Source organism: Aphidius gifuensis, linkage group LG4 (assembly GCF_014905175.1).
Source record: "Aphidius gifuensis isolate YNYX2018 linkage group LG4, ASM1490517v1, whole genome shotgun sequence".
Taxonomy (NCBI): Eukaryota; Metazoa; Arthropoda; class Insecta; order Hymenoptera; family Braconidae; genus Aphidius; species Aphidius gifuensis.
The window spans coordinates 22505887-22527622 of record NC_057791.1 but is presented as its reverse complement, the minus strand read 5'-3'; the positions used below and the strand labels follow the sequence as shown (position 1 = coordinate 22527622).

The 21736-nt window shown below is 25.5% G+C and overlaps 5 protein-coding genes and 1 long non-coding RNA gene across 7 annotated transcripts; 2 read left to right on the top strand and 4 right to left on the bottom strand.

Moving 5' to 3' along the window:
• Positions 1-86: 86 nt before the first annotated feature.
• LOC122855723 (DNA-directed RNA polymerase III subunit RPC1) lies at positions 87-5046 on the bottom strand. The gene is made up of 4 exons (XM_044157285.1): positions 4823-5046; positions 837-4533; positions 572-772; positions 87-489 (listed from the first exon to the last, which is right to left on the bottom strand). The coding sequence occupies exons 1-4, from the start codon at positions 4864-4866 to the stop codon at positions 292-294; spliced, it is 4140 nt and encodes a 1379-aa protein (XP_044013220.1). The 5' UTR covers positions 4867-5046; the 3' UTR covers positions 87-291.
• Positions 5047-5062: 16 nt separating this feature from the next.
• LOC122855724 (replication factor C subunit 1) lies at positions 5063-9299 on the top strand. Its single transcript, XM_044157287.1, has 2 exons — positions 5063-5408; positions 5509-9299. The coding sequence occupies exons 1-2, from the start codon at positions 5400-5402 to the stop codon at positions 9226-9228; spliced, it is 3729 nt and encodes a 1242-aa protein (XP_044013222.1). The 5' UTR covers positions 5063-5399; the 3' UTR covers positions 9229-9299.
• LOC122855726 (angiotensin-converting enzyme-like) lies at positions 9206-12199 on the bottom strand. The gene is made up of 5 exons (XM_044157289.1): positions 12076-12199; positions 10177-11607; positions 9852-10106; positions 9612-9775; positions 9206-9513 (listed from the first exon to the last, which is right to left on the bottom strand). The coding sequence occupies exons 1-5, from the start codon at positions 12084-12086 to the stop codon at positions 9509-9511; spliced, it is 1866 nt and encodes a 621-aa protein (XP_044013224.1). The 5' UTR covers positions 12087-12199; the 3' UTR covers positions 9206-9508.
• A 1053-nt stretch (positions 12200-13252) lies between these two features.
• LOC122855722 lies at positions 13253-13753 on the bottom strand. Its single transcript, XR_006374092.1, has 3 exons — positions 13673-13753; positions 13439-13592; positions 13253-13368 (listed from the first exon to the last, which is right to left on the bottom strand). It is a non-coding gene; the product is annotated as an uncharacterized LOC122855722 (long non-coding RNA).
• Positions 13754-14266: 513 nt separating this feature from the next.
• LOC122855719 (DNA replication licensing factor Mcm5) lies at positions 14267-17363 on the top strand. Its single transcript, XM_044157282.1, has 3 exons — positions 14267-14783; positions 14869-15041; positions 15114-17363. Exons 1-3 carry the CDS (start codon positions 14376-14378, stop codon positions 16729-16731), a joined length of 2199 nt encoding a protein of 732 aa, XP_044013217.1. The 5' UTR covers positions 14267-14375; the 3' UTR covers positions 16732-17363.
• Positions 16738-18720, bottom strand: LOC122855720 (aldo-keto reductase family 1 member A1-like). 2 transcript variants are annotated; one of them, XM_044157284.1, is made up of 7 exons: positions 18697-18720; positions 18089-18232; positions 17859-18023; positions 17586-17789; positions 17392-17508; positions 16924-17318; positions 16738-16860 (listed from the first exon to the last, which is right to left on the bottom strand). In XM_044157284.1, the coding sequence occupies exons 2-7, from the start codon at positions 18149-18151 to the stop codon at positions 16815-16817; spliced, it is 990 nt and encodes a 329-aa protein (XP_044013219.1). In that variant the 5' UTR covers positions 18152-18232; positions 18697-18720; the 3' UTR covers positions 16738-16814. The 2 variants fall into 2 exon arrangements, with proteins under 2 accessions (XP_044013219.1, XP_044013218.1); XM_044157283.1 differs by having other exon boundaries at positions 18634-18709.
• Between the last annotated feature and the right edge of the window lie 3016 nt (positions 18721-21736).

The window sequence follows — 21736 nt, the reverse complement described above, 5'->3', positions numbered from 1 at the left end:
AAAACATGCAAAATTCATAATAATAAATGTATATTTTATTTTTTTTTATTGAATTTTTAGCTTGATAAATAGCAAAGTGTCTCTAAATAAAAAAAAATATATATACATGTCCCCATTATATTTAGATTATTGACTAAAATTTTCCATTGAATGAACAAACTAAAATAAAAAATGATAAACTAATCATTTATTAATTTATATTTACAAAACTGTTTAATGTTGAAATAATAATTATTATATTGACAATATTATGTACTTGATGGTCTGATAATTTCATGGAAAGTTTTGATTTTATGGATTGTCATTTGGTGCATCAAAAATAAGTGAACTTTTGGTGATCTCATCACGATTTGATTTTTGTAACAATTTAAAAGAACCAGTACCAATTGGAACTGGTATTCCCATGATAACTGATTCAGATACTCCACATATTTCATCTTTTTGTCCATAATATGCAGCATCAAATAAATGATCAGCTGTTTTTTCAAACTGTAAAATTAAAATATTTGTATGTATTATGATGATAAATTAGATAATGTCATTAATAAATTATAAAAATTTAAATAATTACCGATGCTAAATTTAAAACAGATTCTTTCATTTTAGCTAAACCTTGACGAGTTATACCAAGTATGTCTCCTCTAGCTGCCATTAAATCAGCAACAAGCATAACATGTCTTCTATCAATACTCATTCCATGAGTTGCCATGACACTTTTAATTTCTCTACCAATGACTTTTCTTGCAGCTTCAATACCCAATGTTTTGGCCACCTTAAAAAATTCAAAATTAATTTTTAATTTAAAAACAATTAAAATAAAATAAAAATTTATTTACCTCAATAGTATTATTTGATTTTGTTTTATGTCCATCAACACCACATGTTGCCATGATATCTCGAAGATTATCACCTTCAACAAATACTTGATACGTTGTTGTTTTTCCACCTTCATTTTTATTAATAACAGCTCGTGAAATAGATGGTATTCCTTGAACGACAATATTAAGAACAGATTCTTTTAACATTGATAATTGATAATTCATACTGTGTTTATCAGAATTTGGTCTAATAGATATTATTGAATCACTCATAACAGTAACATCACGTGGATTTAATTTAAGTTTTGATTTAATTAATGAAAATCTTATTGATTCAGCATTAACTTGTAATTGAAGTAATTGCATTCTGTTAGTAGCAAGTTTAAGAAGAAGAAAACAATCATCTGGACGATAAATTTCTTCCATAAATTCTGTAATTTCACCAATAGTTGTTCTTTCAATTAATCCTTTGACAATTCTAGCCTTATCAGGATCATTATCAACTTCAAGTTTAACTGATACAATTGGTGTACTTATTTTAGCTGTTGCATTTATAATTTCTTTAATACGTGGTACACCTTGTGTTATATTCATTGATGCAACACCAGCAAAATGAAATGTTTTAAGTGTCATTTGTGTACCAGGTTCACCAATACTTTGTGCTGCTAATGCACCAACAGCTGTACCAGGTTCAACTTTCGATTTCATATATTTTTCTTTACATGTAAATACAAATTCAACAAGTTGTGATAATGTTATACGTTCTAATTGTTGTGAAATTTTTGATTCTTCTGGATAATATTTTCTATTTAATGTTATTTTATCAGCTATTGATAATAAAAATTTAATTAATTTATCTTTAAAATCATAGCTTAAACATGAATACTCATCACCTCCTAATAATGTCATTGTTGCTTTTTCAAGTGTTGGTCCATCAAATGATTTTTCATTTTTATCTGGTAATATTGCTCTAACATGATTTAATACACGTTCAAAATTAACTGGACGATCATCACCTTCCATATATGATGGATCAAGACCATCACCACCATAAACAATTTGTATAACTTCATTAACTGAATTTCTAACAGTTATATCATAACTTAAACAAAGATCTTCTAAACTTTTAACTAAACGACGTTGCATATAACCAGTTTCAGCTGTTTTAACAGCAGTATCAACAAGACCCTCACGTCCACCCATTGTATGAAAAAAAAATTCAGTTGGTGTTAAACCAGAAAAAAATGAATTTGATACAAAACCTTTTGCTGCTGGTGCTTTTGAATTAACTTCATAATGTGGTAATGAACGATTTTCAAAACCATCTGGTGCACGTTTACCACTAACAGCTTGTTGTCCAACACAAGCAATCATTTGTGCAATATTAATATAACTACCTTTACTACCAGATTTTGCCATTATTAATGGACTATTACTTGGATGAAGATTTTCAAAACATGTATTACCAGCTTCATCACGAAGTTTTGATAATGTACCAAGTAATTTTGATTCAAGTGTTTCTTCAATAGACATACCAGGTATATTTTTCATTCGTCCACTTTTCATTTCTTCAATAAATTCATCACATTGTTCATAACCTTTATCAAGAAGTTCTAATTTTCCTTGAATAAGTTTTTTATCTGGTTTAACATCACTAATACCAATTGAAAAACCACGATTCATTAAATAATGACTAGCCATTCTAGCTAATCTCCACATTGCTGTTGTTGCTGATTCTTCACCCCAATCACGTAGTAATATATAAAATATATTATTTTTTGAACCAGAACCAAGTGTCAGCTTGACCATTGCACCAGCAATTAATTCAGAATTTCTAATAATTACATAACCCTCAGCTAAACAAAATTCTCTTTTATATAATTTTGATTGTAATTTAACTTTAACACGTGTTTCAAGATTTGCTTTAATTTTAGTTTTATCATTTGGACGTAATATTAAACTAAATATTTGTTTACCAGTCCATAATTCATATGGTTTAATAATTGCTGGTATTGGTAATTTTATATCCATATTTGAATCGTCACCAGCTAATAAACAACTTGCCAATTCCCATGCTTGTATTCTATTAAAAAATGTATCTTTTTGTGTTATTAAATAACCACCAGTTATAAAATCTTGTGTTGCTGCAATGATTAATTCACCATTACGTGGTGTAACAAGATTTGATTTTGATGACATTAAAATAAGTGCCTCAGCTCTTGCTTCTTCAGTTTGTGGTAAATGTATATTCATTTCATCACCATCAAAATCAGCATTATATGGTGTACATGCACATTCATTAAATCTAAATGTTCTATGTTCCAATACTTTAGCTCTGTGTGACATTATACTTAATCTATGAAGTGATGGTTGACGATTAAATAGCACAAGATCATTATCCATTAAATGTCGTTCAACAATATCACCATACTTTAAATCCTGTGCAATTTTATGACGATTACCATATTTAAGAAATTTACGATTTTTTGTATCTTTATCTTTTACAAAATTTGCACCTGGATGTACATCTGGACCATTTATTATTAGTTTTCTTAATAATTCAATATTTGCACTATTAACGTGTTGTGGATATGTTAATATTTTAGCAACATATTTTGGTATACCAACTTGTTCAATACGTAAATTTGGATCTGGTGATATAACAGTACGACTTGAATAATCAACTCTTTTACCACATAAATTACCACGAAAACGACCCTGTTTACCTTTTAATCTTTGTACAATACCACGTAGTGATTTTTTAGGTTGCATATTTAATGGTATACCAGACATTTCACTATTAATATATAATGATACATGTAGCTGTAAAAATTCCCAGTGTTCATTATAATTTTGTATTTTAGCACCAGATGCAATGTGTTTACCAATTGCAGTATTTATTATTTGTATTTCAGTTAATTTACCAGTTAATGAATCTTCATTTGTACCAGCACGAAAATCTGATTTAACACTTGGACGTATACATATTGGTGGTACTGGTATTCTTCGTATAACTAAATCCTCTGGTTTAGCATCATTTGCAATCATTAATAAACTCATATCCTCTAGTGGTATTGCTTTAAATAATGCTTCAACTTCAAGTGGATTTAATGTTTGTACCATACTTTTTTCAAGTATTTGTTTAATTTCTTTATTTTCATCAAATATATTATCATATTCAGCTAATTTTTTTAATACAATTGGGTTGTCTTTTTTTTTTGAACGATATTTATCATGTGCTATTTTTAATAAACCACCTTTTTTAACAACACCATTTAATTCTTTACAGTATGGACATATTGTTGTTTTTTTAACTTTTTCTAATATTTGTTTTTTCAATATTTTTTTAGCAACATAATCAAGTTTTGAATTTTTACTTTTACGTAAATATTCATTTTTAAGATCTGGATCAAGCATAACACGTGAACATTTTTTACATATCATTTGTAATATTGATATTATTTGACGAAAAAAACCAACATGAAATACTGGTAACTCAAGATCCATGTAACCAAAATGTCCAATACAATCTTGTAAACCTTTTCCACATGTTTGACAGTGTTGACCCTTTTCAGTAACACCCATACGTTTATCAAGTGCACCAAATGGTCTTGGTGCATGACCAATCTCGGTGTATAAAGCTGATCCAACAACTGGTACATGACCTTGTTGTTTTATCTCTGTACTACTGGAGACACCAAACTGTACGTGTTTACTAGAAAAACAACAACAACAACACTTAATAATTTACTCCAATATTTATATAATTTACTCCAACTTTTTTTAAATATTCAATTGTCACACTTGTTTTATTATTGTCTCATTGACAATAATAAATAATTAAAATAACAATTAATATTTTTATTTTTTAATACGTATTTTAAAGATAAAAAAGCATTGACAATAAATAAAAATTAAAAGGAGAAATTGATTACAAATGATACAAGAAAAGTAAATAATTCAATTTTTTTGTTTTTTATGATTAATTAACAATAATTACTTACATTAAACGATTAGAATCGCCTTCACGATATAATTCCTTAACCATTTTTAATTGTGAGGTTAGCCAGTAATGCCGATAATATTATTTTACACTTTTTATGTGTTGAAATGTTGATTATTTCAACTTTTGATAAACAATTTATAAAATGATAAAAATGAATCACATTAAATAATCATATTCAATTGTTTTTTTATAAAAAAAAACAATTATGATTAATCAGTCGTGGCAAAAAGAAAAACATGTGAACATTTGCGTATAAAAAATTTGATTATTATTATATTTAGACAGAGATATCAAAATAGAAAATGATGAAATTAAAAAATCAAAATCCCTAGATTAACGGGTTACGCGCGCGGGAATTTTTTTGGTGTGTTGTTTTTGACGCGCGCGTTTTTGCATGTGTTGTATATGTGTGTGGGAAAAATGTGTTAAAAAAAAATATAAATTATAAGGCATTTTAATCATTCATGTTAATGTTGGTGGCTTGATTGTTTATTTACAAGATAAAAATCATAATAAATTGCGACTCAACAGGCTGGAGTTAAATTACAGTGAATATTTAATAAACAATTACGACAATGCCACGGGTAAGAAATTATATATTTTGTTTATAATAATTTCTAGGTTAAAATATAAATGCTATAATTTATTGTTGTTAATGTTTTTTTTATTATTTATTATTCGTAGGATATTAGGTCATTTTTTCAAGTTAAAAATACTCCAAGTACAAGTAAACCACCAGAAAAAAAAGTAAACAACAGATGTATATCGTCGTCATCAGATGATGACATTGTCATTGCAACACCTCAACTATCAAAAGCTAAAAAAAATGTTAAAAAACCAACTTCAAAACTTGTGTTGCTTTCAGATGATGATGATGATGAAGATGATTTTGAAAAAAAGCCAACAAAACCTACTAAAAAATTAGAAAAAACTAAAAATACACATTTTTTGTCGGATTCTGATAGTGATACACCTCCAAAAAAAAAATCTGCTAAAGAAAAAATTATTAACAAGAAAAAATCCAGTGATAAACATCCTTTGTCGGATTCTGATGGTGATAATTCACATAAAAAGAAACATTCAAATGATAAAATTAAAAATAAATCAGCTAAAAAATCAACAGATGATCATAAAACACCTAAAAAACAAAATGATAAAGATAAATTAAATGAAAAAAATAAAAAACTTGGTTCATCTGATGATGAAAAAACACCAAAAAATAAAAAAAAACCAAATACAAAAACTAAAAGTCATGAAAAAGATAAAAAAGTACCAAGTATTGCAGAAATGTTTTCTCGTGTTCCAATAAAACGTGTTAATCAACCAACAATTCAAAAAAAAGTAGAAGAAGCTGATTATCATATGGATGATGATGATTTTATAGCAGTACTTGATCAATTTGACAATGAAAATATTATTGATAAAACACTTAAAAATTCATCAAATGGTGAGACAACATCTAAAAGAAAAAATCGTGATAGTGATATTGAAAAAGAAGCTAAAAAAATTAAAATTCAGGATGATGAAGTGAAACCTGAATTAAATAATGTTAAAAAAGAAGAGAAAAAATTAAGTGATGATGTTGAAATGAAAATTGAATCAAATGATGATAGAAATAAAAAAAATAAAGATAAAAAAGAAGAAAAAAAATTAATTGATGAAGATGAAATAAAAATTAAATCAAATGATGAAAAAAATAAAAAAGAAGAGAAAAAATTGGTTCGTGATGATGAAATGAAAATCAAATCAAATGATGATAAAAAGGTAAAAGAAAAATCAAGTAATCATGTTGAAAAGATAAAAGAAACATTAGATATTTCTAAAAATAATGAAGAACCAAGTTCTTCAACAAAAAAAAATACTAATGATGCTAAAAAATCATCAAAGATTGATAAAAAAAAAACAAAAAAGCATGAAGTTGAAATTGAAGAAAATAAAAAACCAGACAATAAAAAAAATGCAACTGAAGATGATTTTGATTTTCTTGAAGATAGAATTATTAAAAAAAAACAACATGCAGCATCTTATCAAAGTTACTTGTCTCGTGGTGGTGCAAGAAATCCAGGCTCAAAAGAAATTCCAGTTGGTGCTGTAAATTGTCTTGCTGGTTTGACATTTGTTGTAACTGGAGTTCTTGATTCACTTGAAAGATTTGAAGCTGATGAACTGATACAAAAATACGGTGGTAGAACAGTTGCAGCATTATCAAAAAAAACAAATTATCTTGTTGTTGGTGATCAAGCTGGTGAATCAAAATTAAACAAAGCTGATGTATTAAAAATTAAAAAAATTAGTGAAGATGAATTATTGGATTTAATAAGAACAAGAAAAGCTGGTAAAGCTACAGATATTATTTTAACTAAATCTAAAAAAGATAATCATAATAAATCATTCAAAGAAGATACTAAACCTCTTGATACTAGTTTATATGTACCAAAAACATTATCAAATGAAGATAAAACAAGAACTGGAAGTAGTTCATCATCAGCATCATTAACATCATCAGTTGACACGCCAAATAATAAAAATGAAACTAAAGAAAAAGAAAAAATAATAAACAATGAAACACCAATAAAACTGATTGAAAAAAAAGAACCAGTAACAAAAACAATCAAAGATAATAAAATAGATAATAATATTAAAATTAATTTACCATATGTTGAACCAACAGCAGCTCTTGTTGAAAAATATCGTCCAAAAACAATGAAACAAATAATTGGTCAACAAACAGATAAAAGTTGTGCTAAAAAATTTTATTTATGGTTAAAAAATTGGCATAAAAATCAAAATAATAAAAGCACAAAATTAACACGTCCATCACCATTTGCTAAAAGTGATGATGGTGCATATTTTAAAGCATGTTTATTATCTGGACCACCTGGTATTGGTAAAACAACAACAGTACAAGTTGCATGTAAAGAACTTGGTTTTGATTTACTTGAATTTAATGCATCAGATACAAGAAGTAAAAAATTATTACAAAATCAAATATCAACAATTCTTTCAAATAAAACAGCCAAAGATTATTTTTCAATAGATAATAATTCAAATAATGAAAATGATGGTAAAAATATGTCATTAAAACATGTATTATTAATGGATGAAGTTGATGGTATGGCTGGTAATGAAGATCGTGGTGGTTTACAAGAATTAATTGCTTTAATAAAATCAACAGATATACCAATTGTTTGTATTTGTAATGATCGTAATAATCCAAAAATGCGTACACTTGTTAATTATACATTTGATTTACGTTTTACAAAACCAAAACTTGAACAAATACGTGGTGCTATGATGTCATTATGTTATGCTGAAAAAATAAAAATAACAAAAGATGATATTGATAAAATAATTGAAATGTCAGGATATGATATACGTCAAGTTATAAATTATTTATCAATGAGAAGTGGTGATGAATTATCAAATATAACAAATGAAAATTTAACAAATAAAATTAATAAAGATGAAAAATTAACACCATGGAGTGTTGTTGAAAAAGTATTTAGTTGTGAAGCACATAAAAATATGTCAATACATGATAAAAGTAATTTATTTTTTCATGATTATAATATTGGTAGTTTATTTGTACAAGAAAATTATTTAACAATAATACCAAAAGCACCAAAATGTGAAACATTAGAAAGAATTGCATTGAGTGCTGATAGTTTATCAATTGGTGATGTTATTGAAAAAGCAATACGTTCACGTGATGCATGGTCATTGTTACCAGTACAAGCATGTTTTTCATCTGTTATACCTGGTACATTAATGTCTGGTAATACTGTTGGTCGTACTAATTTTCCAAGTTGGCTTGGTAAAAATTCAACAGCACGTAAATTTGATAGATTATTACAAGAAATAACATCACATACACGTCTTGTAACTGGTGCAAGTAAAGACGCTGTTATATTTGATTATTTAAAACCATTACGTGATGCTGTTGTTAGACCACTTGTTGTTGATGGCTCTGATGGAGTTGAAAGTGCTGTTGAAACAATGATACATTATCATATGTTAAAAGATGATTTAGAAGGTTTAATTGAATGTTCATTATGGCCAGGACAACGTGATCCAATGCAAGGAATTGAATCAAAAGTCAAAGCTGCATTTACAAGAATGTATAATAAAAAAGCACCAATAATGCCATATAAAATTGGTGATGCACCGAAAAAAAAATCTATACAAGCATCACAAGAATCTGGTTTTGGTAGTGATGGTGATGAAATTATTGATGATGATGATGATGAAGATGAAGATAAAGATAAAGATGATAACTTGGAAAAAGATAGAATGATTAAAGTTAAAAAACCAACAAAAACAACAAATGCTGGAGCATCAACTAGCAAAGGCCAGACTAAAACAACAACAAGAGGACGTGGACGAGGACGTGGTCGTGGCAAATAATATTTTTTAAATTTATTAACTTCGAACATTCATATCATTTATATTTAAAAATTCACATGGTTTCCTTTTTTTTTTTTTTTTCATTTGATTTTATATATTTTTTTACAAATAAATCAGTGGTTTTTTTTTTTTTTTTTTTTTGTAAAAAATGATGATTCTTGGAGGAGTGTGATAACAAGCTCATAAATTACCTCGTATTTATTTTCTTTTAAGTTATTATTTAAATAATTGTGGTATTCAACAAATTTATTTTTATCTTATTAAAAAATAATAATAAGTCTCAATCTGAAAAAATATAATTAATGAAATTAAAATTGTATAGTTATTCAAAAATTGTCAAAATAAATACAAAATCAATTGATTAATTTAAAATTTATTCTTACTTTTCCAACCGATATATTCATTATTTTTTAAATTTTCAGCCTCTAGCATATCACTGAGTGGTTTGAAGTATTCTAAAAGACCACTGGCATCCATTTGTCGTTGTCCAGTTATTTTTTCCATTGCATCTTGCCAAGGAACAGATGATCCAAGACTCAACATATCACTAAAATAATAAAACTATATTAAACAAAGAAAATTAATTAACAAAAACAATTTAATAATATTTAAATTATCATTACGAAAATAATTTTCCAGCTTTTTTATTTCCATAGATGTTGCATTGACTAAGTGGTTTACTCAGGGGATTTTCTGGATCATATTGTTCAGCTTCAATACAAAGAGCTTTGTGAAATTGAAATTGTACAACAAAACTTACAAAATAACGAATATATTCAACTGATGCAACAATATGATACTTTGCACCTGGATCAAAATCATCAGATGATCTTTCAACAGGTGGTACAATTCCCTGATACTCAAGAGCAAGTTTCCACCTGTAAGTAATAAAATTTACATTTAAAAAAACAAATTCATTTTAAATGATAAATAAATAAATAATCTTACCAATCATCATTGTATTTATCAGGTTTTGTTTTTCCTTGAAAAACATTCCATCTCCATTTGTCCATCATATAAGCAAATGGAAGAAAAACAATTTTATCAAGACCTTTTAAGTACAAATGATTTATAAAAGCTTCTTGATCAGATGATGTATCATTTAAAAGACCAATTTCTTTGAGATGTTCTGGTGTTGATGCACTCAATGAAATTGTATCACCAACAGCTTCATGAAAACCAGGATTAGCACCTTCTTTATACATTATTGGTTGATTTTTGTATTGTAGAAAATATTCTATATGTCCCATTTCATGATGAGCTGTTAATAAATCTTCCATATTTATTCTTGTACATTGTTTTATACGAAAATCATTTGAATCATAAAAATCCCATGCACTTGCATGACAAATAAGATCAACATTATCAGGTTTTTTTAATATTGAATTATTCCAAAATGTATCTGGCATTGGTGTTAAATTTAATGATGTAAAAAAATCTTCAGCAATTTTAAATATTTTAATTTCATCATAGCCTTGTTTTATCATTTCTTCAGTAACATCTGGTAGCTTTTTACCTGGATATGGTGTTGTAAAATCAGCTATGTTATTCCATGTTTGTGCCCACATGTTGCCCAATAAATGAGCTGGTATTGGACCATCTTTTGACAATACATTGGTACCATATTTATTTAATAATTGACGACGTACATATGCATGAATTTGTAAGTACAATGGTTTTATTTGTTGCCATAATAATTCAATTTGATCGGGAAAATTATCTGTCTCATATTCTTTCATCCAGTATGCAGCCATATCAGTATAATTATTTAATCTTGCTATTTCATTACTGAGTTCAATATATTTTATATAATCATTTTTCATTTTTTTACCAGATGCATCACGCCATGATTTCCATAAATGTTTTAATCTTTCTGGTTCACGACTTGTCATCATTATTTCAGTTATTTCTGGTTCTAAATTCAAATTACAATTATCAAATTCATTATAATCACATACTTTTGCTGTTGAATATAAATTTTCCATGCCAGTTATTATTTCTTGATATTCCATATATTTTTCTTTTGACAATGCTGCTGATCCTGGTGATGCTAGCTTTGAAAATTTTCTATTAATATCAAAATTGTTAATATTTTTCCATGGAAATTGAGATACTTCTTTATACATTTCACGTATATATTCAGCAAAATCACTTGATATTTTTAATTGATTTGCAAGATTTTCATCAGTTAAATTTGATGCATAATTCCAGGCTGCAACTGTTAATTTATTATTCCAAATACTGTATTCATTATCAATTTTATTCAATAGTGCTTTTGCACGTGATATGGTTTCATAATTATCATCGTTTAATGGTGATGTTGTTGTTGACTTGACCATGGTGATTAGCAAGGCCATTGCCATCATCAAGGACGATGATCTATTATGAATTTTAAAAATCAGGAAATTAAATTTATTTGTTTATAATTTTTTTTTTTTGCAGTAGACAAAGACAATTTAAATTTATATTTATTCATGCTTAGTTATTTAATTTATTTTTCAAAATTAAAAAATTATTTTCTTTTTTATTTTGTATTTTATATTTATTCAAAATTATGTTAGAAAAATTTCTATAACCACACGAGAATAAACTTTAGACTATTTAATTTTTAAAAAATCTATATAAAATATTTTTATTAAATTATTGAATTAACAAATTTTGATATTGAACTATTTTTTATAACAAAATTGATCAAGTAGATTTTTTTTTATATTTAGAATAAGATTCAAAACGTTGAAAATTTTTTTTTCTATTTTTAAAATATAGTGAGCTAGTATTTCGTTATTAGAATGATAAAAAAAAAAAAATAATAGATTGAGTATTATTATATGTTTTTGTTGAACTTACGTGATCAGCATATTTTTATTTTTAATTTTTTCCACTGATAGCCTTGATACTCAACTCTGCTCAGCTCAATCACACAAGCAGCATGTAACTGCTTGAAACTGGGAATGAATATTTTTGTTCGTTGAACCTAATATTTATATGTGATTATTTTTTTTTCTCCCCACTTATCATTTCAATCGGATCACAGATTCACAGAGTGAATATTTATGACCATTTACCACACAAAATAATATAAAATAATAAATAAAAAAAAATATATTAAAGATTATAATTTATTGAGATTGACAGTTGATTTTTTTTTTTTTTTGTACATAAAAATCACAACTCGATTGTCAATTTTATTTATTTTTCTTTTATTATCAAATTATCATGTAAAAAATCATTAATAATATAAATAAATAAATTATTTATAGATATCAATTTATTATCTATTTTGAAATTTATTTTTACCGACTTTGTTATTGAATAAGATAAAAAAAAAAAAAAAAATTATCACGTTTTGCTTATCATGAAAATAATTATTTTTGCAAACTTTGAATGACAAGAAAAAAATTATCTTTTTATATTTCCTAAATTTTAAAACTGGTTTATTTTTATTATCATTAATAATTTTAAGATTTTATGATAAAAAAACCGGTTGTCACATTAAAAATAATAAGCAAAAAAATCAATTATCAATTTTAATTTTTTTTTTCACATCACTGTGACTTGTGAGATTTTTATGATTATTATCCTCAACATTATAAAAAAAAAAAAAATAAATAAGAATTGTGTTGTGTGTTGAATAGAAACATTTTATAATATATTTTTTTTTTTTTTCTGCTTCATTAAAACTTAAATATTTTCATTTTCATAAACAGGATAAATAGGTTTTTAAAATAAAATTTTTAAATTACCACAAATAATTAAAAAATATTTTTTAATTATCATCTTATTTATCATTTTTATTATTGTGATAATAAATTTTTTAAATGTATATATGTATTTATTTTATGAAATACATTAACTTAAGGATAAAAAGTCATTTAAAAATATAAAAAAAATTATTATTTTTAATAGTTTTAAATTATTCTATATTATCATTCAAAACATTCATAAATTTTGATGATATTTAAGTGTTTAAAATAATTTCAGCAATGTAGAATACAATAGAACAGAATGTTTATTATTAGCCCAGCTGGTATAGTCATAGATAACGCGAATGTAAATATTTTTTTCATATAAATAATTTTTTTTTTGAATACGTTGAATTCCTTATTGTCCAGTAAACAAGCTTCTTTGAATTTTCATCACCTTGAAATTTTATTAAGAAATATTATTAAAATTTAATTCAATTTATTTGAAAAAAATATTTATCATATACCTTTGTCGAAACGTGTCGTAATGCAAATATCAAATTTTCCAGTAGATGAACCAGTAAAGTGATGATCTTCATATTCCAATTGAGTTTGAGCATCACTAATAAATAAAATTTGTCTACTTGGATTAATGCCATCACTGCCAACTGACGTTCTTATCTTCAAAAATTATTTTCATTTAATTTTAAATATATTTTTTCATCAAGTTTTTTAAATTAAAAATACAAAATTAAATATACCTCAAAGTCAATATGAATTCCACTTGCATTAACTATTTTCCAGCCTAGATACAAGTCATCATTTGGCTGAAAGTTTTGTCGTTCACATACTATTTGACACACTAATGTTGCTGATTTTGAATGACTCAAAATAACTGCTTCAAATAATATACCAATAATTAAAATTAGCAGCTTCATTATATTGATTTTCTTTTTAATAGAAAAAAAAAAAAATGAAAAGACGAAATTAATTTTTAAACAAGATAGATGAACATTGAGACCGTTTAGACACGTCTCTTTATTTTTCCTAATGACAATCTGAAATAACCCAGTTATTGTAAAAAAAAAACATCATTTGATAAACAACAATTATATAATTTTATAAAAAAACAAAGGTGAATATCTAAATGAAAAAATGAATTAAAATCGCATTAAGCATTTTTTTTGTGTTCTGTTCAATTTTAAATATCATTTTTAAATTTTAACTGTTAAAGGAGGAATTTATATTACCGATATTTATCATCTAGCTTGACCTTAAAAATAAACATGGCATTTTATTTTCCCGCCAAAAGTAATTTGCAAAGCGAGAGAGAGCGAGAGAGAACTGAGAGAGTCGAGAGAGAGAAAGATTGTTGGGCTTCACTCGCCATCACAATTGACAAGTGTTTGTTAAAAATATATAAATATTATTATTTATTAGTTATAATTATAAAAAACATTCATCATGAATGATTTTGATCAACCCCAAGTATTTTTTTCTGATAATTTTTCAACTGATGATCAACGTGATGATTCACAAAAATTACAATCATTTAAAAGAAAATATAAAGAATTTATACGTCAATTTCATGAGGGTAATTTTAATTATAAATATCGTGATGCATTAAAACGTAATTATAATCTTGGATTATATTGGATTGAGGTAAATCTTGAAGATTTATCAGCATTTGATGAATCACTTGCTGAAAAAATATACAAACAACCAACTGAATATTTGCCAGTATTTGAAGAAGCTGCAAAAGATGTTGCTGATGAATTAACATCACCAAGACCACTTGGTGAGGAAAAAGTTGAAGATATACAAATATTATTGTCATCAGATGGTCATGCAACATCTCTTCGTGGTACCAAGGTAAATAAACAAACAAATAAACAAATAAACAATATATCTACTTGAATATAATTAATATAATATTTATTATCTTTTTTTTTTAAAGCCTGATATTGTTTCCAAATTGATCAAAGTACCTGGTATTATTGTCTCAGCATCTGGTATACGTTCAAAAGCAACAAAAATATCAATTCAATGTAGATCATGTCGTACAATTCAGAGTCATATTCCAATAAAACCTGGTCTAGAAGGTTATGCATTACCACGAAAATGTACAACGTAAGTTTAAACAACAATTAATAATTAATAAACATTTAAATAATATGAAAAATATTTCTTTTCAAAATACAGAGAACAAGCTGGTAGACCAAAATGTCAACTTGATCCATTTTTTGTAATGCCAGATATGTGTGATTGTGTTGATTTTCAAGTATTAAAATTACAAGAATTACCAGATCAAATACCACAAGGTGAAATGCCACGTCATTTACAATTATATTGTGATCGTTATTTATGTGATCGTGTTGTACCAGGTAATCGTGTGCTGATACTTGGTATATATTCAATAAAAAAAGTATCAACAACTGGTAGTAAACGTGGTGGTAGAGATAAAGCATTAGTTGGTGTACGTGCACCATATATACGTGTTATTGGTATATCAGTTGATGGTGAAAATACTGGTAGTGGTACAATGCCAACATTAACAAATGAAGAAGAAGATTTATTTCGTCGTATGTCAAATGATCCATTGATATATGATAAAATAGCTAAAAGTATTGCACCAAGTATATTTGGTGCAATTGATATTAAAAAATCAATAGCATGTTTATTATTTGGTGGTTCACGTAAAAGAATGCCTGATGGTTTATGTCGTAGAGGTGATATTAATGTATTGATGCTTGGTGATCCAGGTACAGCTAAATCACAATTACTTAAATTTGTTGAAACAGTTGCACCAATTGGTATATATACATCTGGTAAAGGTAGTTCAGCTGCTGGTTTAACAGCATCTGTTATGCGTGATCCAGTAACACGTAATTTTGTTATGGAAGGTGGTGCAATGGTACTTGCTGATGGTGGTGTTGTTTGTATTGATGAATTTGATAAAATGAAAGAAGATGATAGAGTTGCAATACATGAAGCTATGGAACAACAAACAATATCAATTGCAAAAGCTGGTATAACAACAACACTTAATACACGTTGTTCAGTATTAGCTGCTGCAAATTCAATATTTGGTAGATGGGATGATATTAAAGGAGAAGAAAATATTGATTTTATGCCAACAATATTATCACGTTTTGATATGATATTTATTGTTAAAGATGTACATGAAGAAAATAAAGATATAACACTTGCTAAACATGTTATGAATATACATGCTAATGCTGGACAAGTTAATGAAGAAACAACTGAAGGTGAATTACCATTATCTGTATTAAAAAAATATATATATTATTGTAGAATGCGTTGTGGTCCACGTTTAAATAAAGAAGCTGGTGATAAATTACAAAATCGTTATGTTATGATGAGAGCTGGTACACGTGAACATGAAAAAGATATGGAAAAACGTTTATCAATACCAATAACTGTTAGACAACTTGAAGCTGTTATACGTATATCTGAATCATTAGCTAAAATGCAATTACAACCATTTGCAACTGAGGTACATGTTGATGAAGCATTAAGATTATTTCAAGTATCAACACTTGATGCAGCAATGTCAGGTTCATTAGCTGGTGCTGAAGGTTTTACATCACAAGAAGATCATGAAATTCTTGCAACTATTGAAAAACAATTGAAAAAAAGATTTGCCATTGGTTCACAAGTATCAGAACAAAATATTGTCAATGATTTTATCAAACAAAAATATCCAGAACGTGCTGTTTTTAAAGTTATTCATACTATGATTAGACGTGGAGAATTACAACATCGTATGCAACGTAAAATGCTCTACAGACTTATGTAAATTTAACATATCAATACTCAATTATTTTATTTTTAATCATTTTTTGTCTTTTGCCAAATGGCCAATTTTTTTTTTACAATAATTTATAAAATTTGATTTTTAAATGGATACAATGGATGATGTTCAACTCTGAAACAAAAAAGAAAAAAAAATTATAATTTTGCTTTTTTAATTTAGATTAAATAATTTTACCCTTTAAAAAATAGAAAATTAAATATTCTTCCATTATTTCCTCGGTCAAGTGCATTTAGTACATCAATTTCATCAGAACTTAGCTCAAAATTAAATATATCAATATTTTTTTTAATACGTTCTGGTGATGAACTTTTTGGAATGACAACAAGACCTTCTTGTACTAAATGTCGTAGTAAAATTTGTCCAGTTGTTTTATTTTTATCATTTGATATTTTTCTAACAACTGGATGTCCAAGTAAATCAGGAAATTTTTCTGGATTATAATTATATTTTGTTTGAAAATGAGTTTTAGCACCTGGTGAACCAAGTGGACTGTAACCAGTTACAATTATACTGTGAATTTTACAAAATTCACGTAAATCTTTTTGTTGAAGATAGGCATGAAGTTCAACCTTAATAAAAAATTGTTTTTATAATTTTATTTAGAATCAAATAAATTTTCTAGTATAATTATTTTTTTTTTACCTGAAGATTGCTTGGTTTTATTGTTGCATTTTTCCAAACTTCTAGTATTTGATCTTCATTAAAATTACTCAATCCAATTGATCTTGCTCGTCCATTTTTGACTTGTTTTTCCATTTCCTGAGGTTTAAAAAAAATATATATAAATATTTAATTAGTTTAATTATATAAAAAATTAAGTAAATCAAGTGTTAGACCTTCCAGACAGATACAGGATCAGTATTCAAGTCTAATTGATAACTTCCATCTTCATGAACAGATGGTGCACAACAAGATTCATCACTGACAAAAGCAAATGGCATGTGAATTAAATACATATCAATATAATCAAGACCAAGTTTTTCAAGTGATGAATTTATATATTTTTCAACATCTGATGCACGATTACCATAATTAGGAAGCTTAAAAAATAAATTAATCACCAAATTTAATTATTAAATATTTAATTTTATATTTAAGCTTTTAATTACCTTTGTTGTTATAAATAATTCTTCACGTTTACCACCATTATTTAACCATTTTTTTAAACTTTTACCAATAGCTTCTTCATTATTATAATTAAAGGCTGTATCAATATGTCGATATCCACTTTCTAAGGCACTTTCAACTGCTGCTTCAATTTCTTCTGGTTTTGCCTAAATAATATTACAATATTTTATTTATTTATTTTTTATGCTTTCGTTTATTTTTTTTTTATTACCTGCCATGTACCAAGGCCAACTGTTGGCATGTCATATCCTGATGACAGCTTCACTGATTTCATGATCAATCACTGATAATAATATTGATTTTAATTTATTATTTTTTTATTTTATTCACCAACTTGTTACCAGCTGCAATTGACCTGTATTTTTGCACAATTGCACAACACAGTAAAGATTTTATTTTTAGAAATTGACTATGTAGTTAAATTTTATTTTATATATTGCACGATATATTTAATATTTTTCTAAAATTAAAAAATACATTAATATATTTTTTATATCAATTCAAATAATTTTTTTTTAACCGTATAAAATTGATTTTTTTTTTTTTTTCATTCGTAATTTTTATAGGTCAGAATAATTTCGTGTAATAATTATCAAGTTTTTTTTTTTTTTTGTTGTTTTAAAGTTTAAATTAATTTGACAATTTGAGTGATTTAATTTAATTTATAATATTTATTAATTAACTAATAACGGAGATAGAAAAAAATATATTTCGACAGCTTTTGGGTATAGAAAAAAGGGTTAAAAAATTTCTTACTGTATGTGGGTGAAAGATACACTTGCACCCCTAGTGGAGTTTCTACGAATTTTTTATACTTACTGTGTGATAGAAATATTAATCGATATTATATTTAATTTAATTAATTAAATTATAAAAAAGCATTAATAGATTTATTAATTTAATATTTGTAAAATAGTTGAAAGTTAAATTAAATTAAATGATTGAAAATTTGATATGTTCATTATGGTTCATTTTAATTACTAAAGTAATGATCAGAAAATATTTAATTAATGGAAATGATAAAGGCAATAAAATGTAGCATAATATTTTATAAAATTTTAATGAAAAAAAAAAAAAAAAAGTAGATAAAAACAAAACTTGTAATTCATAGATATTTAAATAACATGCAAATTATTTTAGAAAGAATTTCAAAGAGTTTTAATCTTTAGAATCAAAACAATTATTTTTTTCATGTAAATTATTTTAGAATATTAAATCCAATATACTTGATGGATTTGAATTTGATGAATCGTCTTTCTCAAATTTACGACGATAAAAACCTTCAGTAATATAAAGATTTGGATCCGAAGCTGGATATTTTCCGATTTCCACAGCGTAATCGAGTGGCGATGGATCAACGATTTCTACAAAATTAAAATTTATAGATAATAATTTCGAATACTTAAATAAGCTTTGTTTATTGACAAAAAAAAAAAAAAATTAATAATAAAAATAATATTGTAGTAACATCTCACCATTCTTGATAAATGTATAGAAAAAAACTCGATAATGAAGTTCGTTAGCCGCAAAAAATTCCGCAGAAAATCTTTGACCGGAAATTAATTCCTTATTAACAATGTAATTTTTATTATATTCTTCCCACTTGCTGCTTTTTTCATTTTCATCTTGTACCTGAACATTTTTATAAAATAAAAAAATTAACATTAAAATATTTTGATAATTAAATTTTATATAATTAATTTCATACCGTAAGTTTGATTATATAGCCAGGCTTTTCCTCAACTTCATAGCTAATAAAAATTTTATCACCTTTATTGGCATGATAAACTTTGGTACGTTGAAAGTCATTTTGAAAATATCCTGGAATAGAACTGGGTTCAGGCCAAATTTTTTTGTCAATACCCCTATCAAAATTACTACAAAAAAAAAAAAATAATCTTGAATAATTATGGTATATTTTTTTTAATTGTATTTTTTATTTAATATTTATTTCACCTTATATTTCCATAGTAAATACCACGAGTAATTGAAATTTCTTGCTGATCATTTATGTGAATGACTAAAAAATTTTAAATAAAAAATACCAATTATATAAATACAAATAAATACTAAAAATTAATAATAAATTAATCATTTAATGAAGAATTTAAATAAAAACGTACATTGAGTTTTGGTGGCCGATGGATTGAAAGCTTTGAAACACATTTTAAACTGCTGACGTTTTGGAAAATATGTAAAGCATCCAAATGAAGAGTTACGTTCAAGTGCCATGGATATTCTATTTACAGGGTTTACTAATCCTTCCATCTGATGAAACATAATTATCATTTAATAATCACAGCTAGTTGATTAAGTGTATAAAATTAGAAAAAAAAAAAAAAAGTTAGTCGCTAATGACTCAGCTTTGAATACAAATTAAATAAATTTGATAACAAAAAAAAAATGAACAAAACTTGAATAAAAATAATTTATGATTAATTAATTAAAACTTACCGAGAATAAGATGAAAGTTGATTCTTCGTTAATACTTGCATTGGCACATGCATACAATGATTTATCAACATATTCTAGAGGTATAGAATTAATTGCACAATGACCGATGGGAAAGTGCATTAAAATTGTATCATCTTGTGCATTGACTGTTGCTAAAAATAGCATCACGATGCCAAAAAGAATATTAATCTTTATCATGATTGATAATAATTATAAAAAATAAATAATTATTTATTTTTATTTGATGAATTTAATTTTCTTTTTATAATTATATTTTTTTTGTTTTTTCAACAACCAACAAATAGAGGATTAGTTTACTGTCAAGAGAGAATTTAAAACTGAGTGGATAAATGGGTATTGAATGGATATTTATACTTTTTTAAAAAAATAAAATATTTGGTGATAAACACTTATCACTGATAAATGTTATTATTATTTCCAAGAATATAAAAGTCACAATAGATTTTTATTATTAGTTATAATACATCTTCAAATTAAAAATGACTCGTCTATAATTATTATCGAGGTCGAATATTTATTTGAAATATCATTTTTGGTATTTTATTATTTATCATAAAAATTGAGTTTTGCTTTTTTATATGATGGTAAAATTTAATGGCAAAAAAAACCGCTGAAAATTTATGATTTATAAGAATGCGGAAAAATTTTGAAAGTGTTTTTTTTTCCAAAACTAACTTAAAGTTTTACGAATAAAAATAAAATACTGATAAATTATTTCATTATCTATTGGAATGTAAAAAAAACTTTGGACTTTGATGTGTATTTAAAAAATACTCAGCTATAATAATGATATAAAATTATTTAGTGACTAAAATAATTTTGTACATAAAATATTTAGTTAATATTATGAAGGTTATTTATTTTGAATATAATTCTTTGATTTTCTTTCTTCAACGGAAACAAAATAAAATGGCAAATTTAAACGCAAAAATAACGACGTTTTTTTTTATATTTTTTAAATAAAAGTAATGAAAAGGCCTAGCTATTATTTTTCATTGAAATTATTTTAATTTTAATTTGGAAAGAATGATTTTTTATGAATAAGATTCAATCCTATTTGAGAACATTTTGCATCCGTTTGATAAATAATTTTATGATCAATGTCTATCCAAAATACGCTTCTGATATTTTTATTTTTTTATTTTATATATATATATCTGAATATTAATGTCCCAAAAGATTTAAAAAACGATTATGGATAGGCGAGTCATTTATAATTTATCTCATAGTCACATTTATAAAGATAATTTTGTAATAAATATATTTATAAAAATATTGAAATTGAACAAAAGTAAAAAAAAAATGTAAAATAAACATAATAATCAATTTTTTTATCAAAAAATAAGCTAAAAATATAAAAATAAAAATTAAATTTTAAAATAAA

What these genes read in the sequence shown, in the direction of transcription:
- LOC122855723 (XM_044157285.1), bottom strand. Translation starts at nt 4,866, where the DNA reads ATGGTTAAGGAATTATATCGTGAAGGCGATTCTAATCGTTTAAT. An exon ending in GGCGATTCTAATCGTTTAAT is followed by an intron (nt 4,534 to 4,822) that starts GTAAGTAATTAT and finishes TTGTTTTTCTAG; the next exon opens with TAAACACGTACAGTTTGGTG. An exon ending in AATCAAATAATACTATTGAG is followed by an intron (nt 773 to 836) that starts GTAAATAAATTT and finishes GAATTTTTTAAG; the next exon opens with GTGGCCAAAACATTGGGTAT.
- LOC122855726 (XM_044157289.1), bottom strand. An exon ending in GATAAATACAATGATGATTG is followed by an intron (nt 10,107 to 10,176) that starts GTAAGATTATTT and finishes TATTACTTACAG; the next exon opens with GTGGAAACTTGCTCTTGAGT. An exon ending in AAAGCTGGAAAATTATTTTC is followed by an intron (nt 9,776 to 9,851) that starts GTAATGATAATT and finishes TTATTATTTTAG; the next exon opens with TGATATGTTGAGTCTTGGAT.
- LOC122855719 (XM_044157282.1), top strand. Translation starts at nt 14,376, where the DNA reads ATGAATGATTTTGATCAACCCCAAGTATTTTTTTCTGATAATTTTTCA. An exon ending in CATCTCTTCGTGGTACCAAG is followed by an intron (nt 14,784 to 14,868) that starts GTAAATAAACAA and finishes TTTTTTTTAAAG; the next exon opens with CCTGATATTGTTTCCAAATT. An exon ending in TTACCACGAAAATGTACAAC is followed by an intron (nt 15,042 to 15,113) that starts GTAAGTTTAAAC and finishes TTCAAAATACAG; the next exon opens with AGAACAAGCTGGTAGACCAA.
- LOC122855720 (XM_044157284.1), bottom strand. Translation starts at nt 18,151, where the DNA reads ATGAAATCAGTGAAGCTGTCATCAGGATATGACATGCCAACAGTTGGC. An exon ending in AATTATTTATAACAACAAAG is followed by an intron (nt 17,790 to 17,858) that starts GTAATTAAAAGC and finishes TTATTTTTTAAG; the next exon opens with CTTCCTAATTATGGTAATCG. An exon ending in TAAAACCAAGCAATCTTCAG is followed by an intron (nt 17,319 to 17,391) that starts GTAAAAAAAAAA and finishes TTTTTTATTAAG; the next exon opens with GTTGAACTTCATGCCTATCT.